The sequence below is a fragment of the Ciconia boyciana genome, chromosome 25 (genome assembly GCF_034638445.1).
Source record: "Ciconia boyciana chromosome 25, ASM3463844v1, whole genome shotgun sequence".
NCBI classification, from domain to species: Eukaryota; Metazoa; Chordata; class Aves; order Ciconiiformes; family Ciconiidae; genus Ciconia; species Ciconia boyciana.
In genome coordinates, this window is record NC_132958.1 from 6,129,258 (window position 1) to 6,151,632 (window position 22,375).

Genomic DNA, 22,375 nt, shown 5'->3' on the forward strand with positions numbered 1-22,375 from the left:
TGGCACTTGTTACACTGAACAGAAGTATTCCACCTCCCGAGGACGTTCACCTTCGCTTTATGTTTTTGTTCATTTAAAATATTTTTAAATAATGTCATTAGATCCAGAGGCCATCCGGAGGCAGCATGTGAATTTTCCCAGTGTCTAAAGAGTTTTCAAACTAAGCTATCTCTTTGCAAATCTCACGTCCTGTTGCCCACAACGCACCCCGCCGGGCTGCCAAAGGCTCTGGAAAACGGCACGGTGCCCTTTCAAGCCCATCACTGCAGCTCTGAAGCCGCTCAGCGACGCAATGCTCTACGCGCAACGGGAAAAGCCCTCAGCAGAGGGGTGCTGCTCACAGAGTCCTCGTCTTGCTGCTCAGCACCTCGGTCCACGCGTCCGGCCCTGTCCCACGCAGTCCCCAGGCAGAAGGACAAAGCAGCTTCACGTAGCACCACACCGAGACAAACAGGAGGCGGCAGCGAAACTCCACGGTGGGCCCCGAAGGGCAGGACATCCCCCCAAGCAGCATTTGCCCGGAGGCAACGTGCCAGCTCCCGTGCAGCCCCGCAGCCCCCTCCCCGAGGCGCAGCCGCGAGCACCCGGGCAGGGGCCCTCAGCCTGCCCGTGCCCAGGGCCGGCGGGGCCGGGCGCAACAGGGGCGCGGGGCGGCAGCCGCCTCTGCGGGCGCAGGGATCGGCAACGGGCCGCCAGCCCCGCCGCACGCCGGGCCGTTTCCCAGCCAACTGCCCCCACGCCCACCGGGAACAGAGAAGGCACCAAATCCCGGCTGGAGTCGGCCAGCAATCCCCCTGCTGCTCGCCTGGTTTTGGCAGGAGCGGCTTTCAGGCTTTCCTTAAACCACGGGATCTTCGACCTTGCTCGCGCCCTGCAGAAGCGGGACTGCCGAGGTCGGAGGTCAACGGGCCTGGAAACGAGCGTACGCTCATCAGCAAAATGGCCGGGAGTGCAGCGGGCCTGCACGCCGCTCCGCTCCCGCCGGCCCCAGCTCCGGAGGAAACGCCGTGAAACGAACACCGGCGGCAGGCAAGGCCGAGGGAGCGCGAACCTCCGCGGCTGCCGGACAGCCCCAGTGCCCGCTTCACAGGCGCCCCTGCGGCTCGCGCTGCCGCGGCCGCCGCCAGGGGCAGCTCGGGGACACGGCGGGACCGGCGCGGCCCCGGGGCCGGTCGTGCGCCGGGCCGCAGACGCCCAGAGGGGCGGCGGGGAAGGGGGGGCGGCGGGGCCCGCGGGAGCGCGGGCAGGGCCCGGCAGCCGGGGCGCGGCGCGGCGCGGGGCAGGGCTGGGCTGTGCCATGTCTGCGTGCGGGGGGGGCCGGGACTGCCCCGTGTGTGTAGGTTAGGGGTTACCATGGGGTTCGGTACACCGGGGTTAGGGCTGTACCATGTGTTCGGGAGGGGGGCGTCACGCGGGCTGTACCACGCGGTACGCACGTGGGGTAACCATAGCTGTGATGGGAGGGGGGAGTCGCTAGGCAGCCAATGGGAGGCAGGCGATGTGCACACATGCGCAGGCCCGGCCGCTCGGCCGCCCGGGTCGGCGAGGCGGCGGCGCGTGCGCCAGACGGCACTTCCGCCCTTTCCCCAGCCCGGAGTCGTCCTCACGCTTTTGCGACAGCCGTAAGTGAGCGGCGGCGCCCGGCGGAGCGGAGGGGAGCGGAGCGGTGTGGGCGGCGGCGGCCGCGAGTGGCGGCGGCGCGATGAGGCCGCAGCAGGCGCCCGTGTCGGGCAAGGTGTTCATCCAGCGCGACTACAGCGGCGGGACGCGGTGCCAGTTCCAGAGCAAGTTCCCGGCCGAGCTGGAGAACAGGGTAAGGCGGGGCGGGCCCGCTCCGAGCCCTCCGGGCAGCACGGGGCCGACCCCCGCCGCCCGCCTCGCCGCGGCCGCTGCGGCTCGCAACTCGCTGTGCGCGGCGGGAGCGGCGCTTTCGAGCCCGCGGTGCGGCGGGGAAGGGCTGGGCCCTGCGTAGGCCCGCGGGCCGTCGGGTGTAAGGGCGTGCGGAGAGGGACCGGCCGGCGCCCGGGTGGCGTTCACGAGTGACCGGACGGACTCGCGCGGCCGCAAGCCCGTTCCGCGTCTTTCTGGAGTGCGGGGTCGGTCTCTCGCACAAACCTCTGCTCCTTTACCTCAAGCCGCCCTGTTAGGTGTGGGGGGGAGGCGGGGGTCCTCCGGTGCGCCCCAGGGGTGCTGTGCTGAGGCCTCATTCCTGTCTGTAAGCTTAGGGATCCTAGCGCTTTCTAATCCTCTCTTTTTCTTACAGCCCTATGCGTAGTGTGAGAGAGGCATGATTTCAAAGTTTAAAGGCCTATCGTGCTTTGGATATTGTTCATTTTTTGGCATAAAAGCGTTGTTTGTTGTCCAAATGGCATTTCTGATCAATTGTGGTAAGAAAATACTTTTAATTTGCAGTGAAGAGCCACGTGAAAAATAGTTAAAAATGCTTCTCTTCGGTGTTTATGAAATGCTAGTGTTTTGTGCTTTCTTTAATCCTGAGGAAGGCAGCTGTCTTTTGCAGCAGTAAAATAGAATGTGTTCATTATGTCAGTGGGAATAAAGCCTGCGTTGTTGTACTGCCGTGCCTTAACACTGTCCTCTCTTGTGGAGACCAGCCAGTTCTGCTGAGCCTGTTCAGTAGCCTCACAAGTACTGTCTCGAGTACTTTCATTTTGTTTAATGCTGTCAGATGTAATATCTTCAACTGGTAGCAAAACAAACACTCTTTGCTAATGTCTTTTCTTTTTCTCACTGCACTTCTCTTCCCTGTTTCTTTGTTTTGTTTTGCATTGTTTTATTGAGAGCCTGTTTGACCAGCACTGCAGCAGCAGCAAGGCATTATCGATATTATGAGTTAGCTCTGTCAATCCACTCCCTAACTGCTCTTTTTAATCTAGCAGATCTCTTTGTGTGTGAATTAAGCTTTTTTTTTTTCCAATCGAATTGCACATTGGTTTAGTTATGTTACTTGTTTTGTGTTCGCATTGTGTTGGAATTCAGACTTGATCTAATCACTTGGCATTTAACAAAGAACTACAGGTCTGTAACTCGGTGTCCTTCAGACTTTGGCTCTAAACACAGTGGCTGCAAAGTGTGGAAGTGCACGTAAGCAATAAATGAAGGTAGATACCCGAAGATATCGGTGAGTTCTGAAATGTGCAGGGCGTGACAGCTAAACCTGACTTCTCTTGTAGATTGATAGGCAGCAGTTTGAAGAGACTGTCCGAACACTGAATAACCTCTATGCAGAAGCTGAAAAACTTGGGGGCCAATCTTACCTTGAAGGGTGTCTCGCCTGTCTGACTGCCTATACCATCTTCTTGTGCATGGAAACGCATTATGAAAAGGTGCGCTTCTTTTGTTTACCTTGTTACTTGGAAGGCAGTGTGCCTCACAGACTGCAGTCAAAGACTTATTTCGTGGTAGAATTTCTGTGACTTGCACTGTTGTTGTACAAATTCTTTATAGACTCTGGGTCTTACTGCAGAGTGATTTCACATATATGTCAGACAGACTTGTCTGTGTTAGTCAATTTGAGTAACGTAATGATCGCTTGTACTTCAGAGGAATTGCGCAAATTCTGTCTGTAGTTGTGTGCTAGGCTCTCCTAACGTTGCTGTACCTGTGATATTGCTGGGGCTCTGACCCTAATGTAGGGAAACCTGATTAAGGAACTGTGACTTCTGTGCTGTTCTATTACCAGGTTCTAAAGAAAATTGCCAAGTTCATTCAGGAACAGAACGAGAAGATCTATGCTCCTCAGGGCCTCCTTCTGACAGACCCCATTGAAAGAGGACTACGAGTTGTATCCTTCTGGGGTGTCTTAGATTGTCTCCTGGTTTGTCCGTCTGTGATGTGCTACCTCTTTATCTCAGTATGGCAACCTCTGGTCACACTTGATCTGTGATAGGGCAGAATATGTGATTAGCCTTGTTACTCTCCATTGTGTGCTGTTCTCTGGTCAGATTTTAGTACATTAAGATTTGTCACAGCAAAAGACAATGAAAACGCAGTATTGGAATCTGTCCTTTGAGACTTCCTTGAAAATGCAGTATGTGTAAACAAAGTACTTCCAACGCTTTAGATGCTTCCTCTATTTCAGTGACCTCTAAATATGCAGTTTGTCCGATTGGAAAAAAGTGACCAACCTGGTAGGATAGAAGCTGATAATGTGAAAGCAAGAGATGGCTGTTGCTTAATTTGCAACCCTCAGCTCAGGTTCTGGGGAAGATTGCACCATATGACATCACTGTAAGTTGATAGCAGCCTAGCACTTGCTCTTGGTTCTAGCATGGCTTATTTTAACCTCTTTTCTTCAACTTTTGAACCACACTACAGGCATTTTATCTATTTATTACCTTAGTAGTTGTAAAGACCTCACATAGCAAATGTAGGGCTAGAATGAGTAACACATACTGTTTTTTGAGAATGTTGAAACCGAAGCAACTTGAAACACAGAATGCCAATTAAATGCATGCTAAGGCTAATTCCTTGCAGTTGGGTTATCTGTGTATTTGTCTAAATAGCTTACAGCTGTCACCTGCATGACTTCATTATTATCAATATGTTTTACACATTTTTCTATGCATACACCTCCTGAAAAAAAACATTCAACTTGAGTACAAGCATTTTCAGCTTGGTTAATGACTTAGTAGCTGAACCGTAGAAGTGTTAACTTTTGTCTCGTGCATAGCCTTTCCTGAGGTTTCACAGAAGGTGGCAAGGCTCACAAACCCTCCACGCGCAGCATCTTGTGTTCTTGTTGTCAGAACAGTCCTGGGCTGGACAGACCACTGATCTGACCTGACGGGGCATCTCTTAGCTGTACTGTTCCAGTTGCTTTGTAGCTCTGAAACTAGCCTTGAAACAGCAGGTAGGAAGCGGAAAGATCAAAGGTTGTAATGTTTTTCCACTTCTTTTTTTGTTTTCCTAATCTTTTTATAGTATGTTTCCTTAACAGCTTTTTTGTGCAGATTGAAATTACCATTTATGAAGACAGAGGTATGACCAGCGGAAGATAAAACCGTGGAGTCTCAGGTAACTGTTAACCTTATACTGGATCAATCTCAACCTGTTTTCTATGCTCAGAGGGGGTAGATTCTGTCATACTGAGACAGAACATTTATCCCACCACTGTATGGCAATCAAAGGCTGTTCACATATATCTTGTGTGGACTAGGTTTTCTGAATAAGTAGAAGTATCAATACTTGGCATTATGCCACTGAATGTTAACACAGATCAGATGATACCAGATTTACCTTTAGAGAAATGCAGGTCTTGATTGTGTAAATATGCATTAAACCTGTATTCTGTCCAAAATTGTTCTCTGTTCTGTAGATAAAAATCTCTTTTAGTCTCTTGAAGCTTTTCTGTTGTAAGGTTCCCAGCAGACAAACTTAAGACTAACCCTTAAATCTGAACTTTAAAATAGGTCACTACTTAAATGCTTACTTTGGATCTCCAAAGAGTTTTCATCTTATCCTACCCATCACTAATGGCATAAGAGAGAAATAGTCAAGAAAAATTGTTGATGGTGCTATACTAGCACCCCCTTTTCCCAGACTGCTGTGAAAGAAACAGCTTTTCCTTTTGAGTGTTTTCTGTGGTGCCTCAGACCAGGGTCTATTTTAAAAGCTTCCATGTTTCGAGCACTTGTGAAATCAAGGTCATAACCACAGCATGTTAAGGATCGCCTTGTATTTTGCCTAGAAGTCAATGTTGTTAGCCCCAGAATCCTGAACAAATCAATGTCAGTAGTTACATTTTACCTTCCTGGTTCTACATTTATAGAAGATTCACTTCTCTATACTGTTGAATGGCAGCTGTTCAGTTCCAGAAGGGACAGAACAGAGAACTACTGTTGCCTGGGGTGACGTTTTGCTTTCATATGCCGAGCAGTGGGGTTCTTCCAAACCTCTTCTGCTCAGAAACGTCTGATAAGATACTGTATAAATACAGTATATCTTATGTGCTGTCCTGAATCTTGGAATATGGCATATTCTAAGAGTCAAATCTTACACAGCCTAAAGGAAGAATGAGAGTAACTTACTTGGTAGTATTACTAAATTATTTCAGTGCTTTTTCTAACCTGCCTCTGCTACACGTCTCTAGGATTTCTCTTTTGGTAGTCTGCTTATGATTGACCCATATTTACAGTGCATACAAACCAGATCAATCTACTGCAAGCTGGAGCAAACCATGACAAGAAGTTCTGGTAAAGCAAAACGGTGAAGATTCTTGCTGATGCATACCTGTTTCTAAACAACTCTGGCTTGTCAACTTGGCATCACTTGTAGATGCCAATTCTGTCTCAAAATACCCTTCTTTATCTGGTTATTAGCACTTGGGAATCTGTTGTATTGCATGGCACTTGTGTTCTGCTGTTGGAATAAGTTTGTGTTTTATCAACTGCATCTGCATATATTTGGCACAAGCCATTTGTCATGACTCATTTCACAGCAATTATTGCAGAATGTTTTCGTAGGTGATGTGGGTTTTGAGCAATTACATAAAAGCTAGTTCTGTCAGTCTTCAAACAACTGAAATTTCTAAAATGAAGGAAGACTTGTATCATGAAGTTCTGGATAGTTTGATGAATTGCAAATATTTGTGGTCAGTAAACATCTGTTTTGAAAGCAGTATGAGTACCCAAGTAAGCCTCATCTGGAGCTGGAGCTTTATGAGGTATTCATCTCCTCAGCTGTAACCTAGTCATCTGGAGCGTGCACACTGTCCTGGATGATCTGTTCATGAATGTAGCCTACATGGGCTCTACAAAATGTGGGCTGTCTTTCTATCCTGTATAGGAGTAGAGGACATGACTCTGGCTAGGAAAAGGTGGCATATCTTGGGGCTTCTAATGGTCTCTGCAACATTTGTGTAAATTCACAGGAACTCTGAGACCTGCTACTGTATTTGAGATCTTATCCTACCCAATATTTTTAAGTGGAAAAATCTTAGCGTGACTCTGTCCCTGAGTGTATTCTAGCATACAGAAACTTTTAATTGCAGTTTTTCAGCTGGATGCTGTTCCAGTTCTCACTTCGGTATCTTTACTCGTGATGCTTTCAGTTACGAGTGGCGAGCAACCTCTAGCTTTGGTAGCTTTAACTGGAAAAAGTTGCTGAAGGACACTTAGTTTTCATGATACTGTGTGGCAGTCACAAAGTGAAAAGAGTGCTCCGAGTACTTGAAAGAGAGAGGCTAAAATAAAGGATCGTGCTAATTGCAATGCAGTATGGAACTGCAAAATTACTATCCCTGGGTTTCCAAAATACCTATTGAACTTTCATTAAGCTTTGCTTTTGAAAAGCTCAAATTTGAACTGGCTCCCTTGTCTTAGGTACTCTGCAGATGCTGGGATGGTAATCTAAGTCTAGGTTGTTGGCAGTGTGTGCAGAAAAGAGAGTGGAAATATTTATGCCTGTTATGCAGAAAGAAACAAAGAAGTAAAGGTCTTTATTTCCCGTTAGACAAATGAAATCCAGAGCATTGGCTTCTGTTCCTGCTACTCTCACCACAGCATGTGGTAACCCTACCTTTCCTGTTACATGCCTCCCAAGATAACAAAATATAGCGATGTGAAAGTTTGTGTAGGGTTTTGTTGGTTTTATTTAGTAATAGTTTCTAATAATATGAAACTTCTCTTCTAGCAGATAGCTCAACAGTGGACTTGCTGTATCAAAGTTCCCCTACCTCCTACTTTAGAGCGTCATTCCTTTCTCTGCTGCCAGATCCACAGTGCCATCTACTACAAGGACTAACTTCCTAAAACTGCTCCACATGGGGTGACCTAGCTGGTCGGCATCCATTTTGTGGCAAACCTTTAAGCAATGAGGTCACTTTTTAGTTGGTTTGTTTTGGTGTCCCGTGTCGTGTCGTGTCCCCCCCCCCCCCCCCCCCCGGAAAAAGCAGAAGTGGTAAAGCTACGTACTCTTCTGAAACAAATGGGGCACTTGGCCCAACGGAAGTCTCGTTTTAGTCACATAAGTGCAGTGCTGTTCCTCCCTAGTTCTTGAACCCTTCTGTACACCAGTCCCGCTTTGGCAAGCGGCAAGTCAGAGTTGGGAATTTCCCAGAAACAAGGCCTTCTCTCCAGTTCAGTATTGGAGTGAGGGGATACGCAGTGCCTCTGCCTGGCGAGAAGTGACTCAAGGCAACGAGCATTTTATGTTTCCTGTGCTGATTTTCATGGAAAACCAGAAGGCAAAGTGTTACTTGTCTTAATGTTTTGGTTGTTCCTAGAAGGGGGAGGAATAGCCGGACTTTAATGCTGGTGTTTTTTTTACTACTGTATCTGTGCTGTTATTGCATCTGTCAATGCTCACCAGAAGAGGGGGTCTTATTCATTCATAAAACAGTAAGTACAATAAAATGGATGCTGAACCAATAAACATAACAATTCCTACCCTACTCTGATTAATGTGAAGTGTAAAACTGTTTCTTTATGGATTTATTATATATAATTTATAGGAAAACATTGATTTGACAAACTGTTAGATGTTGTGTAAGATGGTTTCTTAATTCTGTCTGCTGGCACACTATTGAAAAGTAGAACTGTGCATTATTTAGTATCCCCCATGCATCAACATTCCTCAGCAATACCTGCAAAAGTAAAGTTCCTACAAACCAAGCTGGCTTAATATTTTTCTCTTATATCCTTTTCCCTTATCAAAGCAAGGATGTCCTGGTTTAGGTTCTGAGCTTCATTGTCCAGTTGTAGAAGGAATGCAAGAATTTAGAAAAGAAGACTTACGCAGAACAGAGGGAGTGTTTTGGCTTTTGGTGGTACTGTAGGTGCTAATACTGGATCTGAAATTCCAGGCTTATTACTTGGCCACTGACTTTTTTTTTTGAGATTTGTTTAATACTTTAATTGTATAAGACTTGTTTTTTCTAAACTGTAACAGTGTTTGCCTTTCACATCTGTTGCGATATTGGCAGACGTACTAATGGATTAGTAAATTTTTTCTTAAACTGTGTCTGTGTCATATGTGATAGCATGGCTTTGCATAAAGCAGCACTATGGGCGAGATCTTTCCTCCTGCAGCAGCGGGCCCTTGGCTGTGAACACACAGAGCTAGCGTCATTTCAAGACCAGTTCCTAAGCCGCAACCGTGTTCTCAGCTTTTAATACAGCTCTGTGTTGCAGCAGCGTCCCAGGGCCCTGCCGCCTCTCTCCTTTCTTGGGCATGGGGCGCGTGCGCGATGGGGCTCGCCTGGGCCGCGCCCCGCGCCTGCGCAGTGCGGGGTACAAGCTAGGCCGCGACGGGTGCATGCCCATTGGGGGGGCGCTCATCGCGGCCACGCCGCGCGCATGCGTAGAGTGTGTGGGTGGCCACGCAGGGCGCCTGCGTAGTGGGCTGGGCCGTGCATGCGCGGAGGGCCGTAGCTGTTGGCGGGAGGCTGTGGCGGTATGGCGGCAGCGGGCGGTGAAGGGACGGAGGCAGACTCGGATGGGGGCAGTGAGGAACTGGTACTCACCCCGGCGCAGCTCATCCGCAGCCTGGAGCAGGTAGCGTGGGCTGGGGAGAGCGGCTGAGGGCCGGGCCCCTGGGCTCCCTGGGGAGATCTGGGGGATGACTGAAAGCTGGGCCCTGGGCTCTCTGCGGGAGATGTGGGGCGGCTGGGGGCCGGGCCCCTGGACTCGCCGGAGGAGGTGGGGAGGGCTGAGTTTCTGGCCTCTCTCGGGGCTGGGGCGTATAGTAGGTGCATTCCTCGCTTCTGCTTACAGTGCTCCTTTTTTCAGGCCTGGCTGAATGAGAAGTTTGCCCCAGAGCTGCTGGAGAGCAAACCTGAGATCATTGAGTGTGTTGTGGAGCAGCTGGATCATATGGTAGGTTCTGCTGGGCTCAGGTGGTGCTACAGGCAGGCCCTGGTTGCCTGGCCTGGCAGACACATGCTTGGGTCCCTCTGGGATCGCCAGGATTGTCTGCTCCTCTGTCCCTGAGATAAGGCTGTTCTGAGTACCTTCTTTGAGCTTGTCTTGGAGAGGGGACTGAGATATACAAGGAAACGGTGTGCTTTGTGTCATCAAGAGCAGCCACGGTCTGTTTTTGTGGGCCTTATGTACAAAACGCATCTTCCTCTCTGTTTCTTGTAGTTTGACATTTCAACCATTTAATTTATCTTCGCCTTTCCTTGCAGGAGGCAAACCTGAAACGGGCAAAGAGAGGAGACTTGAAGGTCAGTGTTCACCGTATGGAGATTGAAAGGATCCGTTACGTGCTCAGCAGCTACTTGCGATGTAGGCTTGTGAAGGTAATACTTGCTTGTCCTGCTCAGGGGATGAGAAAGGGTGACTTCAGGAGTGATTTTTACCCATACAAGGCCTCCTGGTTCAGCAAGGCACTTAGTTAAAGTGCGTTCTCTCTCTGTGTGTCCTCTGAAATGCAACCTGAAGGAATTCGTTCCTTGGACACGCTTTTCTGTTGTGATGAAGGAGGATCACAGCATTGCTACGAGTGTTTTCTTACCTCATCTAAGCTCAGGATGGCACAACTGAATGCTTGCACGTTCTGCCTAGGCCCTGTCACGTACACATATGGTTGTGCAGCTTGGAGACCCCAGCTGACCGTATCGCTGTTAATTCAGGAGCAGGTATTTGGGCAGGCCTGCAGCTGCTGCATACACCTGTACAGCAGTGCACCGCTGCTGTAGGGGAAGCCGCTGGGGAGTGGGTATTGTAGGCACTGAACTACCGGGAGAGGTCCGTTACAGTCTTTGGGATTTTGTTCCAATATCAGATAGAGAAGTTTTTCCCCCATGTCCTGGAGAAGGAGAAGTCTCGAGCCGAAGGGGAGCCTTCCATTCTATCACCAGAGGAGTTTGCCTTTGCCAAAGAGTGAGTAGGTTTTGGATGCATCTCCCTCCCTTTTTATAGAACTCGCCTATGTGTTATGCTCAACAGCTCTGTTCAGCCTTAGGCTGTTATCCTTAGGCAGGTTTGCAGTAAGAATCCCGGGTTTTACCAGGAGGTTTCCTCATGGACAAGGAAAGAGGTGAAATAAAGTAACCCTGGTAACTCTGAGCCAGTTACCAGGGCAAGCCATTAGGCTTGTCTCTGGCCATGCCTGTGGGACCACGAGATGTCACTTGCTGGCATTTTGAGTCAATGCTCTCCCTGCAAATTTGTATTTGATTCAACCAGTAAATGCTCTAATGGTTTGTTTCAGGTACATGGCAAACACAGAGACTTACCTGAAAAACATGGCCCTGAAACACATGCCACCCAACCTGCAGAAAGTGTCTCTCCTGAAATCAGGTGAGTACATCCACACTCCAGCGTACTCTGAAAATTACAGCAGCAGGGGTGTGGGGAAAGCTCTGGGGAGCGTGAGGTGTTAAGGGCTAGTCCTCCAGCTGGCACTCAGCAGAAGCTGAGGTGATGTGATGGCGGTGTCGTAGCACTGCTCTGCTGTGTGGTACGTGGCTTGATGCTGCTGTCCCTTGGCGCTGCTGTCAGGATCATGCCGGCCCCTGCTGTCGAGTCTTGTCTTAGCAGTGCATGCTACATCTGATCAGAAGTGTCTAGCATTCCCTTTACTGGCCATGAGTTTGCTGTCCCTCGTACCCCTCTGTTAGCTCAGTGTCCTGCAGAGGAACGTAAACGAGTGCTGAGCTTGTGCTCTGAATCCATTGTCTGCAGTTCCAAAGCCCAACCTGGACTCCTTTGTGTTCCTGAGGGTGTTGGAGCGTCAGGAGAACATCCTGGTCGAGCCAGAGGCAGATGAGCAGAGGTAGGTGGGTCCTTCCCCATGCGGTGCACGTAAATAAGCTGGTTCCACAAAAGCGGTGTGGGTTAAAGCAGAACAGGAGAGGCAGCTTAACTTCACGCCTGTCTCTGGCAGAGAGTACACCATCGACCTGGAGGAGGGCTCGCAGCATCTGATCCGCTACAAGACCATTGCCCCGCTGGTGGCCTCGGGAGCGGTGCAGCTCATCTGAGGGGTGAGCGGTGAGTGCAGGGCCAGGACCGCGGTGGGGCCGGGGGAGCAGCCGCCGCAGCTGCCGTGCCCCCCGTGCCGTTCCACCGTCAGCAGGTGGCGCCGGGGCGGCGCGGCAGAGTGGGCCCGTGGGGCTGCCCGGGCCGTGGGGCCGCCCGGGCCACGTCCCCTTCGGACGTGGCGGGGCTGGGCAGGGCAGCAGCGGTGGTGGAAGGGGTACCCTTGAAAGCAAGCAAATAAACCAGCAGGACATCTTGCCCTCTGCTGGCGCAGAGGGGCTCATTGCCCCCACAGCTCATCAAACTCCTAATTGCTTATGACAGGCCTAGATACAGACTCCTTTCTCTGGTGCTCCTGAGTGAGGGAGGTCTGTGTCACAGAACTCACTCCATCAAGGCTTTGCAGCAGCCTTGCCACAGTCCCCTTGGAGTCCCGAGGGAGGGACGAGTGTAGCTACTGCCTCTCCAAATCCCAGGCTGGCTTGACAGCAGATCTGGACAGAGCACATCTATCCTCAAAAGCGAATACAGCCTTTGTAAATAGCAGGGTGCTGTCGTTTTAAACCTTCAGCTGTGTGTTCATTCCTGTTCCTAAAGAACAGTTTAGCACTGTTCTTTAAATTAGGCTATCAGGTGGAAACTGACTGACCGAATGGTGTGGCAACCAGCTATGTAAACTCCACCTTCCCCCATCAGCTTTGATCTCATCACAGGGTCTGTGCAACCCTGGATGTTGTGCAAGTGGCCAGTTGCTCTGAGGTGAACCGGAGGGATACTTCTGCACCATCTTTGCCACATGATCCATTGAGAAAAAAACACCACACATAAAGGTATTTGGTGGCAGAGCAAATCTTGGTTCTTGCAGAAGGAGCAGGAGGGATTGGGAGCACGTTAAGGATGGAAACTGCACCTTGGAGCAAAAGGAATGTCATGGGCAAGCAAGGGAGAGCCATAGGGTCCTGCGTGGGGTGCTTAGCACCGGCTCCTTACCTGCAGTGGGAAGGGAGAGTGAAGAGTTTACCAAGTTTCTTCCCTTTGTCTTTTTGACAATATCAGCTGGGAGATGGCCATGAGCTTATGAATTCAGGGTTTCTACTTGCCTCGAGTTTCTCCCTTGAAGCATTGTTATGTGGGCCAAACAGCAAGTCTGTCCTTCTTTGGAAAGGCCCTGCCTTTGTTCTGCCTAGGCAGCCTGCATCCCAGTTGTGTCAGTACAGCCCCTTCTAATATGGCCAGAGAGGAGTTACACTGCTTTCTTTCCTGGCATTTTGGCAATAATAGCACTAGCCTTGTAAAATATCCACCCTTGCCATTACAGGTATCTGAGATTTGTCTGCAGAGTAGGCCTGGATTTGGAATTGCTGCCTGGACCTTGTGCTGATAATGGCATTTCTTGCCCTGGGCCAAGGAGTGAGCGCCTCTGGGAGGCACAGGCAGCTGTGTTTTCTCTGGTCAGATTGTGAATGATGCAATCACGATCAAAGCTTTGGAAATGTCAGACAGCATTTGTCACAAACCTCTTCTTAACCAGAGCAACTGATTCACGCTCAGGGTGTTTGTGCCAGAGCCATGGGGTCTTCACACTGTTTCGATCTGCGGTTCTGCTGAGTGCACAGACTTTGCATGAAGCCAACCCCAGAGCAGATCCTGCACAGAGGATTTAAGTGCTGCTATTTCACCTCTTGAAATTCTGCACGTAGATCAAGTCCAGCGAGGGGGGTGAGAGGCCTTGCTGCTTTTCCAGCCTTTTCTGACCTGCTTCCTTGGGCTGGCTGACTTCAGGGAGATTGCACCACTATTACAGCTAATCCTCAAGCTCAAGGCTGCCTTGGTCAGTGAACTCCAGAGCAAGTAGGGCCCTTGTACAGGATGGTCTGCATGATCAGCAGCTGAGCACCGTGGAAGAGTTCTGAGGAATTTTGTAAGCTTGTAGGGGCTTGTGGTGCCTTCATGTTCAGAAAGATATTGGAGCATGAGGCTGGCAGAGCTTTCCTAGAACGGTCTCTTGCTGCAGGATAAGAACAGGAGTCTTGGTTTTGCCTCACCTTCTATGCTTTGTGTGTTATTCGTGCTGCTTCCTATCAGGCCAGCACTCTATTTGATTTCTGCAGCAGAGCATTCAGCTCCCTGTGCAGGGAGACTTGGATCAATAGAAGAAATGCAAAGTGACGAGTTGGGGCATTTTCTAGAAAGCTTCAGTGTTTAGCTGCTGGGATGCAGCTCTTATTTAAGACCAGTGGCAGCCAGTTTCACTAAAATGGAACAACTGTAATTGTGGGCTCAGGAGAAAGCAGCTTTCTGCTATGTGTGATCTGAAGACCCTCCCTCAGAGTGAGGGGTTCTGGTACAGCTTCTGATTGCGGTTGTGGGTGTAGAAACTGTCAAACCTCCTTCTGCTGAAACAGCTGCTGGGGCAAGGGGGACAAGCAATTCCTTTGTGCTGGTCACACGGAGGAAGAGCTCCTCTGGCCCTGTTGACCCACGCGTGCCTCTTCTAGGGTGTCCCGTGCTACCTCAGCTCAGTGCCTGGCAGGTGCGTGGACAGACAGTGGCTTGTGTTCCTTCAGGGCAGGGTCTTCCCTGCATGGTGGTCTGTGTGAGGAACAGCCTGGTGCTCCTCTGACACTCCTCTTCCCCTGCCAGGCGGGGGGTGACACATTGCATCTTGTAGCGTGAGTGGCTTTGCATGTGTGGTTTATAGTGTTCCTAATGAATCCATTTAGGTAAAGAAGATTCTTTTAAGTATAGATGTTAAGAGGAGTCTGGTTTTAATCCTTAGGAATCAGTAGCACATACCTCTACACAGCCCCCCAGGAAGGGCTGTGGATTGTGCCCTGCCCATATCTACAGCCCAGGCAGCTTCACAAAGGTGACTGAAGCTCCCAGGCAAAGTCGTTGCTAATCCGCTGCTGAAGAAGCGTGCTAAAGAAAAGCTGCTTGGAGAATGTCTAGGCGGCACGTCTGGCAGACTTTCTCCTTGGCCCTATTAAGTTTGACTGGATAATTGTCCAGACAGCTAGTACTTGCCTCACTGCTGCATCTCACGTGGCTGCAGCAATGTGAGCATAAGGGGTGCCTGTCCTCTTCTAGCAGCTGAATCGAAACTGGATCTGATCCCTTCCAGAGTGCCTTCAGTACAGCTCCTCCCTGGAGTCTGACAGCTGGCACATGGCAACATCATCACAGGCTGATGGCACATCCACATCATTTGGAAGATGGCTAGTAGGCTGAACTCAGGCTAATAGTGAGATTCAGTGTTGGCATACCTGAGAATGCTGCTGTCTGCTTTTTGTGTCCTTCCATGACTAAATACTGGGACACTTCTGGGACTGGATACTGCCTCACTGCTAACACTGTGCCTCTGTTCTGTCTGTGTTGGAGGAAGGGGAAGTGTCCGCAACTTTGTTGAGGAAGTGATGCTTTTGGCTTGTACTTTTAGATGGAGGAGGAGACCCAGCAGTCCATCCACTTAATCTGTGCCTCTGGAAGAGAATGTGCAGAGTGGGAGCACCTTTTCCAGCTTCCATGGGGTCTGCTGTAAGGCTTGAGCTCAAATACTGTTCTCTGCTCCCTCCAAGGTGGAGATAGCTTGGGTTTACTGAGTGATTAGCTCTAAATGCAAAGTAGGTGGATGGTGAAAGAGGTCGAAAGGAGGGCACTGATGGTGAGCTGTGATTTCCCAGCCTGAGCCGGATCTGCTCTCCTGAGTGCAGGAGAAAGGTGGGGCAAGTGGTTTCATTGCTAGGAAGCCTCTTTCACCTCTGTGTTGACTCCCCCGAGTCACTGAAGTGTGTGGGGAAAACGCACTGTCAGCCTGAAAGGATGGTTCTCGGAAAGCAACTGCTGCAAATTGACTCGTTGCCTGCATCGTGTCTGCTGGAGGGCATCTGTGCTTGTAAGCATGTGGAGTTGTCTAGTATGCCACCCATCACAACGGTGTGCAGGGGAGCTGTCTTCCCTGGGGCCCAGTCACCTGGGAAATGTGGAGTGTGGAAAACCTGTCGCTGGTATTTTTCTGTGGGCTTTCTCTTCCACTGCCCTGGTTGTAGGCTGCTGCGCTTCTGGGTGACAGCAGCTTTCCCAGAATTGAGAAATACCCGCGTTGGAGCTGGTATCGAGGGAGTTGTTCTTCTGAAAGTCCCATCTAGGAAAAGTAATCCAAAGGTGGTTCTGTGTCTTTTCCTGGCTGTCTACAGGAAAACAATCTCAAATAAATAGCCTGTGATTCAGTAAGGACGATTATTCCTTCGTAGCAATAACTGCCTACACAAACTTTCCTACACGGTGGGGAAACAACTGGAAATTCTGCAGGAAAAAGTTTCAAGTATTCAAAGATTCAAAAGCAGATGGTTCTGAGAAAAGGGGGGGCAGTTTGCTGTCACGACCTCGGGAGGTGTCGCTTGGGTTTGTAACTTGGGCAGTTGCAGCCACAGTTAGACCTTGTAGGGGTGAGTACGCTGTAGCCGATCCTCCAGCTGAGCTCTGTGGAAGGATGTGGCGCTGCCCGTCTCCGAGGCTGGCCTCAGAAGCGGGGAGCGCTGCTTCCAGCTTGGGCCAGGGCATGGTCACCAGCCAGGGCTTCAGCTCGAGGCTCCTGGTGCAGCGTCGGCTGCGTGCTGGCAGCAGGAGGTCTGGCCTAGGCCCAGCAGATGGATCTGCTCTGGCGCTGGCCGGGTGGGGGGGCCGGTACCCAGGAGCCCTGGGCAACAGCAGACACCTGGCTCCTGCAGGCCCAGCCAGACGAGTGCCTCTGGCTCCTGGTCACCCACAAAGACCGCTGTCCTGCTCCTCCCCAGGCGGGAGTGTCTGGCCAGCAGCGACGCGAGTGCCACACGTCCTTCTAGGGGATGGTGCTGCTTTGACTCTCTTGCTTCTTTTTCATCTGTTTTTGCTGACTGAGGCTGGGGCTGAAGTGCAGATTTTTGCCAGCCAAGCGCTGGGTTCAAGCTCACTTCTGGCCATCCTGCGAGAGGTGTCTGGCGTTGTGCTGGGGACATTCAGACACAGTGGCGATGGAAAGCCGTGTATAAATACTGATAGCTAGGTTGTGTCATGAGCTGATGAAAATCTGTGCTGTCAGCAGGAACAGCCAGGGCTGCTTAACATAAATGGCTGGACAGCTCTGGAGGGATTAGCAGGTAGTACGGGGCAGGGGAGATCTGATTTAGGCGACAGCCTTTTCTGTCAAGGAGTCACATGGGAGCTAAAGAGTGAAGGTGATTTTGAATGTAAATGTCAGGGACGCCCCAGTGGCTCTTGCCTGCTCAGCTGCGAGTGAATTTCTTTTTCAGGGCAAGGAACAGGGGTAAGAAACTGTTGCATTAGATTCACTTTCGGTAGAGGACGAGGCTAGAGTCTGGGATTTTCTTTGTGTGGAAATAGCCGTCTTTGAACAAGCACCCGGAAAGGCACGTATGAAAGTTCAAACCTCCGAGCGCTGAGGGCCGTGTCAGAGGAACACGCTCCTCTTCCTGCAGCTTCCTCCGGGCGTCGGCAGTTGAGGAAGCGTTTATCTTCCAAAAGCACTCGCGTTTTTCTGGCGTCAGGAGCTCCTCCTGCGCTGCTCCTCCTGTTAGCCCGCTTCATAGCGGAGCTCAGCAGCAGGCAGCGGGGCCGGGGGGCGAGGCCGCAGCCAGGAGCGGTACCCGCGGGAGGGAGGACGGGCTGCGGTGCCCGCGTCGCTGGGCTGGCTCGGTCTCTCTGCCCCCTCCCCTCGCGGGCTCCGCCGGCCAGGCCCGGCCCGGCTGCTCGGCCTCGCCCCCGCCCCCCAGGGAGGCGCGGGGCGGGAGCGGGCGGGGCAGCCCCGGGCCCCTATTGGCCGCTCGGGGGCGCGTCTCCGGCGCTGATTGGCTGCCGCCGCAGCCGCGGGGTGTCCCGGCCGCCGGCGCTCCCACGGCTCCATTGACCGCGCGGAGCCGCCGGTGCTCCCACGGCTCCACTGACTTCGCGGAGCCGCCGGCAGCGGGACCGGACGGGACCGGGCGGGAGGCGATGAGCTGCGGCGAGTGAGCGCGGGGCGGGGAGGGGAGGGGGGCGGGGCGCTCGCCGGGGCCGGGGCCCGGCAGCCTGGGGCACACCGCCTGGGGCACACCGCCTGACCCTTCTTCGCCTCTAGGCTTTTCCAGGTGTATAGCGCGAGGGCCGTCGCCCCCCCAGCCATGCCCGTGGACCTGGCCGTGCGGCTCTGCCTGAGCCACTCGCCCCCCATCCGCAAGCTGCTGAACTCCTATGAGGAGCTGCGGGGCAACCGGGGGCGCAAACCCCTCCGATCCTGTCTCAACCAGAAGCTGAGTGCAGAACCCGAGCCCGAGCGGCGAGATAGCGCCAAGAGCTCCAAGGGCCAGAAAAAGAAGAGGGTCGTGTTTGCTGACATGAAGGGGCTCTCGCTGACGGCTGTCCGTTTCTTCTCAAAGATTGAGGAGGACCTCTGTGACTTGCAGCATGCCCTGTCTGACCTTGCCTGCTTCCGACCTAGGCTGCGGGACTCGCGCCCAGAAGTGTGCAGGTATGTGCTGGACTTCCCACAGCCCTCTGTGGACTACATGACTTTCCGCAGCCGCCTACACAGCGACCACGTCTGCCTGGAGAACTGCCTGATCCAGGATCGTGCCCTGTCAGGGACAGTGAAGGTCAGAAACATCGAGTATGAGAAGAAAGTGATGGTCCGCATCACCTTTGATGGCTGGAAGAGCTTCCGGGACATCCCCTGCCAGTACATGCACAGCACGTACAGCTCAGCCGACACAGACACCTTCTCTTTTGAGCTTGCCCTGCCCAAGCCATCTGTCTCCCACAGGGCCACAGAGTTCTGCATCTCCTTCCATTGCGGACAGAAGACCCACTGGGACAACAACTACGGGAGGAACTACAAGATCTGCCATGTGGGCATGATCCGCCCTCCCTCCCGTGCTGTGAAGAGTGCCAGCAGGGCCTGGGAGCATCTTGGCACCTCTCGGGCTGCCACCCTGGTCCTTTCTCACCTGCAGACGCGGCATCGCTCAGAGACCCAGGCTCCTTATTGGTAGGAAAGCAGCGTGTGGAGAGGCGTAGGTCCCTTCCACGTCCCGACTATGGTACAAGGGCCTTTGGGGAGGGGTCAGCTGCAGAAGATGCTGCTCACAGTTTTGTTAGCTCCTCCATGCGTCTGGCCTGCTGCTGTACGAGCAGCTGCCGTTCTCCGTGGAAGCTTCTTCGCTGCTGGCTCCTGCCACAGAGGCTGGCAGCTGCTGCTTGCTGTCACTCCTGCCCGCAGGTTCTCGAGGCGATGCTATTGCGACAGCAGGGGAGCGACAAAGCAGCGGCCGTGGCCTGCGGGCCGTGCCCGGGTCTGTCGGCTGCTTTGGGTGGGAGCCAGCCATGCGGGCTGCGGGGTCCTGCTGCTCCCAAGTGCCTTGTGTGGAGCTGCTGGCGAGGGGCGCGCAGGGCCCGGGCCTCAGCAGCGCTCGCGCTCCCAGGCTGCGACGGTGGCGTGGCGGCAGCCACCGGTGGGGCCCGCTGCCCTGCCGGCCTCCCGCTGCCCTGCCGGCCTCCCGCTGCGGGCACTCCCCGAGCCGCGGTCCCGAGGAGAGCTCACCACGGGGACGACCGAGCGCGCAGGCTACCGGGCCGGGGGCGGCGGGGGCACCGCGCGGCGTTGGTGTTGTAACGGGCAGTTAATAAAGTGACGGCGCGTCGTGAGTCCTGCCTGTGCCGCTGCCTGTACCGGGGGGCCGGGGCCGGGGCTGGGCGGGCGCGCTCTGCCGGCGGCGCGAGGCGGCGGTGCGCTCCTGCGGGCGCGGCCCCGCGGGCGGCGTGCTGACGTCAGCGCACGCAGCGCGGGGCGGAGGCGCGCACGGCACGTGGCGGGGGCGGAGCCGGGGCCCGGCGGCAGTGGCGGCAGGTGAGTGCGCGACCGGCCCGGTTCGGCCCGGCCCGGGCCCGCGCGGCGCCGCGCCCTCCTCTTCCCCGCCTCTGCGCACGGGCTTCGGGCCACCGCCTCCCGCCGCGACCGGCGGGGTCGGGGCGCCTGGGCGGGGCCCGGCCGCGGACCGTTAACCGGCGCCCGCCTCGGGGAGCGCGGCCTCCCCGGCGTGGTGCGGGCCGCGCCGCAGCGCCCCCCCGCGTCGGGTGCGGTGTGGCCCGGCCATCGGCTCGGCCCGGCCCGGCCCGGCCCGCCGCGCGGCTGCGCCGCAGCACCCCGGCCCCTGCTGCCGCAGCCCGGTCCCCGCCGCCCGGCCCGGGCGGAGGGGCGGGGCCAGCCGTCCCCGCCCGGGCCTCCGGGGCGCTCCTCGCGCCTTCCCGGCACGGCGGGCCGCGCGCTGCCGGCGGGAGCTGCGCCCGCGCTCCCCGGCGAGCACCCGCTGCCTGGCGCGCACACGCCGAGGCCGAAGGTCGCCGGGCCGAGCCCCGGCCCTGCCCTGATTCGCCGCGCTCGTGGGCCGTGTCCCGGTGGGCCGTGTCCCGGTGCGCCGGCGCCGCGCTCCCGGTGAACAAAGCTGCGAACAGCGCTGGCCGCTGCCCCCGGCCTCGCTGCAGCCGCGCCGCGCCCGGCCCCGGCTGCGCCCTCGGGCGTCCCCCGGCTCGGGTGGAAGGGCTTCCGCCGCCGGGTGCCGAACCTGAAGCTGCCGCCCGGAGGCAGCCGGCGCGGGGTGCGATCGCTGCGGCGCCGGCAGCCGGGTTCTGGCTCTGCCCTGGGGCGTTACCGCGGCGGGGCCCGACGGGCGACCTGCCAGCCCGGGGGCGTCAGCAGCACCGTCCTGGCGGGAGCCCCAGAGGCTGTGGCCAGCAGGCAGGGCTGCCTGCGCTTGCCCAGGGCTCGTCACACGCGGCTGCTGGCCCTGCGTGCTGCCTGGTGCGTGGCCTGCCCTGCCGGGCCGCGGCTGGGTGACACGGTGAAGGAATGCGATAACTGAGCCCCTCGAAGGGCAGCGGCTGCCAGCTCAGACGGCCGGTCTGACCAGTTTGCCAGCACGAGTCCTGGCTCTGATGGGTGGCAGCTCTGGCGTAATGGGCAGTTACGCACGTGGCTGTAGAGCTGCCTCTCCCAGGACATGGTTTGTGCAGGCGCGCGTGGTCCTTTGAGGCACTGACAATATTCTTAGCATTACTGGTGTAGCAGTGCTAAGCCAGCGGCTGGAACATGCTGCACAGGGCAGCAAGAGGATCTTCCCAGACTCTCCTCTGCTCCTCTGTGCTTGTCAGCTACCTGTTAAATCCCATCCTCAAGTTGACACTCCGTAGCCAGGTGAAGGTGGTATCCGGAGGGAAGTCTCCCCCGAGCAGACTCGTCTCTTTAGTAGCCTCAGTTGGCCTTGTGTGTACCCGTGCTGCGGAGAGCCCTCGGAAGGGCTGCAGTGCTGGGTTTTGACCTTTGCCTGGTCCCCATGCCCCAACAAGTTCCACTTTGTCTAATCATCAGCGGTAATTCTCCCCTTGGGCTAACTGCCTGTCCTGTGAAGCTGCCCTGTGTGGCTGGGGGTGAGGTGTGTGTACAGGAGTAGAGGAAGTGATTCCTTCCCAGGAATCTGGGTACCTGGCTGGCTCAGTGCTCTCGGATGCCTGTGAAATGAGAGAGGCAATAAGATCTTTGTCAGGAGGAAGGGTTTTCTGTCATTCCATTGGCTCCTTTCCTGTACTTGGGACCTGATTGCAGCGTCCTGTGCTCTAGGCGTGGTTCTGGACGAGTCTGCTCAATCTGAGGTGCGAATGGTATGAAAACACAGGACGAGTGGCAGCAGGGGGTGATTCCCAAGTCTGTGACAGTGCCAGGCAGTAGCTGGAGTGCCAGTCCGAGTCTGCTGCCTCAGGAGCTGCTCTGAGTGATGTGACCTCAGCCCAAGCACTGCCTTCCAGGTTTCAGAGCCCACTGTCCCTGGCCTCCTGCCACCCTTTCTGAGTTGACGTCTCACTGAGCTGCGTGACTTGCCTGACTTCGGTTTCTCTTTCCTTCGCTAGTGCTGGTGGCATGCGAGTGCCTTGTCTGCCAAGAAGCCAACTTGCTGTTTGAAGAGCTTTCCAGGGACGCAGGCATCATTTGTGTCTGTAACGACCCTTCAGCGTGAGTGGATGCCAGGGGCCTCCGGAATTAAACTTGTTCCAGGCGTCATGCGAGGATCTGCGCTAGTGCCTGTGTCCTCACGGAAAGAACAATAATAGCTCCACATACGGTAGGCTCCTGCAAGTGCCAACTCCCTCGATCTCCTCCAATGCAGGCTCAGGGATGGACTCCACCTTGTCCCTGTGAAGAGACCCTGCATGCTCTCAGCAGCCAGAAGGGTATTCTGCTGCCAGCTTCTTCACAAGCTGCCCCACAGCAGGACTTGCTCAGCAGCGCCTGGGGAGGATATCTGTTCACGCAGTTGTGTCACCGCAGTGCCCACTGCACGCCCATGGAGGAACCTGTGTGCATGTTCCATCTTCTTTGAGCTGTTCAGCCCACGCTGTCTGAACTCACC

At 54.3% G+C, this 22,375-nt stretch overlaps 3 protein-coding genes across 5 annotated transcripts; all 3 read left to right on the plus strand.

Moving 5' to 3' along the window:
- The first annotated feature begins 1,591 nt into the window (after positions 1-1,591).
- Positions 1,592-8,975, plus strand: GOLGA7 (golgin A7). 2 transcript variants are annotated; one of them, XM_072846180.1, is made up of 5 exons: positions 1,592-1,813; positions 3,192-3,344; positions 3,701-3,802; positions 4,971-5,034; positions 7,654-8,975. In XM_072846180.1, the coding sequence occupies exons 1-4, from the start codon at positions 1,703-1,705 to the stop codon at positions 5,016-5,018; spliced, it is 414 nt and encodes a 137-aa protein (XP_072702281.1). In that variant the 5' UTR covers positions 1,592-1,702; the 3' UTR covers positions 5,019-5,034; positions 7,654-8,975. The 2 variants fall into 2 exon arrangements, with proteins under 2 accessions (XP_072702281.1, XP_072702280.1); XM_072846179.1 differs by having other exon boundaries at positions 1,594-1,813; positions 7,651-8,974.
- A 382-nt stretch (positions 8,976-9,357) lies between these two features.
- On the plus strand, positions 9,358-18,196 carry GINS4 (GINS complex subunit 4). Of its 2 annotated transcripts, XM_072846408.1 has the most exons (8): positions 9,358-9,512; positions 9,747-9,833; positions 10,145-10,258; positions 10,744-10,841; positions 11,173-11,261; positions 11,646-11,736; positions 11,848-11,947; positions 18,058-18,196. In XM_072846408.1, the coding sequence occupies exons 1-7, from the start codon at positions 9,414-9,416 to the stop codon at positions 11,942-11,944; spliced, it is 675 nt and encodes a 224-aa protein (XP_072702509.1). In that variant the 5' UTR covers positions 9,358-9,413; the 3' UTR covers positions 11,945-11,947; positions 18,058-18,196. The 2 variants fall into 2 exon arrangements, with proteins under 2 accessions (XP_072702509.1, XP_072702508.1); XM_072846407.1 differs by lacking the exon at positions 18,058-18,196 and having other exon boundaries at positions 11,848-11,959.
- Positions 18,101-19,619, plus strand: LOC140643990 (protein phosphatase 1 regulatory subunit 3C-B-like). Its single transcript, XM_072846406.1, has one exon. The coding sequence runs from the start codon at positions 18,101-18,103 to the stop codon at positions 18,965-18,967; it is 867 nt and encodes a 288-aa protein (XP_072702507.1). The 3' UTR covers positions 18,968-19,619.
- Positions 19,620-22,375: the final 2,756 nt, after the last annotated feature.

Excerpts from the sequence above, each read along its gene's own strand:
- GOLGA7 (XM_072846180.1), top strand. The coding sequence starts at position 1,703 with ATGAGGCCGCAGCAGGCGCCCGTGTCGGGCAAGGTGTTCATCCAGCGC. Across the intron at positions 1,814-3,191 it reads CGGCCGAGCTGGAGAACAGG|ATTGATAGGCAGCAGTTTGA; the intron begins GTAAGGCGGGGC and ends CTTCTCTTGTAG. Across the intron at positions 3,345-3,700 it reads TGGAAACGCATTATGAAAAG|GTTCTAAAGAAAATTGCCAA; the intron begins GTGCGCTTCTTT and ends TTCTATTACCAG.
- GINS4 (XM_072846408.1), top strand. The coding sequence starts at position 9,414 with ATGGCGGCAGCGGGCGGTGAAGGGACGGAGGCAGACTCGGATGGGGGC. Across the intron at positions 10,259-10,743 it reads TGCGATGTAGGCTTGTGAAG|ATAGAGAAGTTTTTCCCCCA; the intron begins GTAATACTTGCT and ends TTCCAATATCAG. Across the intron at positions 11,737-11,847 it reads CCAGAGGCAGATGAGCAGAG|AGAGTACACCATCGACCTGG; the intron begins GTAGGTGGGTCC and ends TGTCTCTGGCAG.
- LOC140643990 (XM_072846406.1), top strand. The coding sequence starts at position 18,101 with ATGCCCGTGGACCTGGCCGTGCGGCTCTGCCTGAGCCACTCGCCCCCC.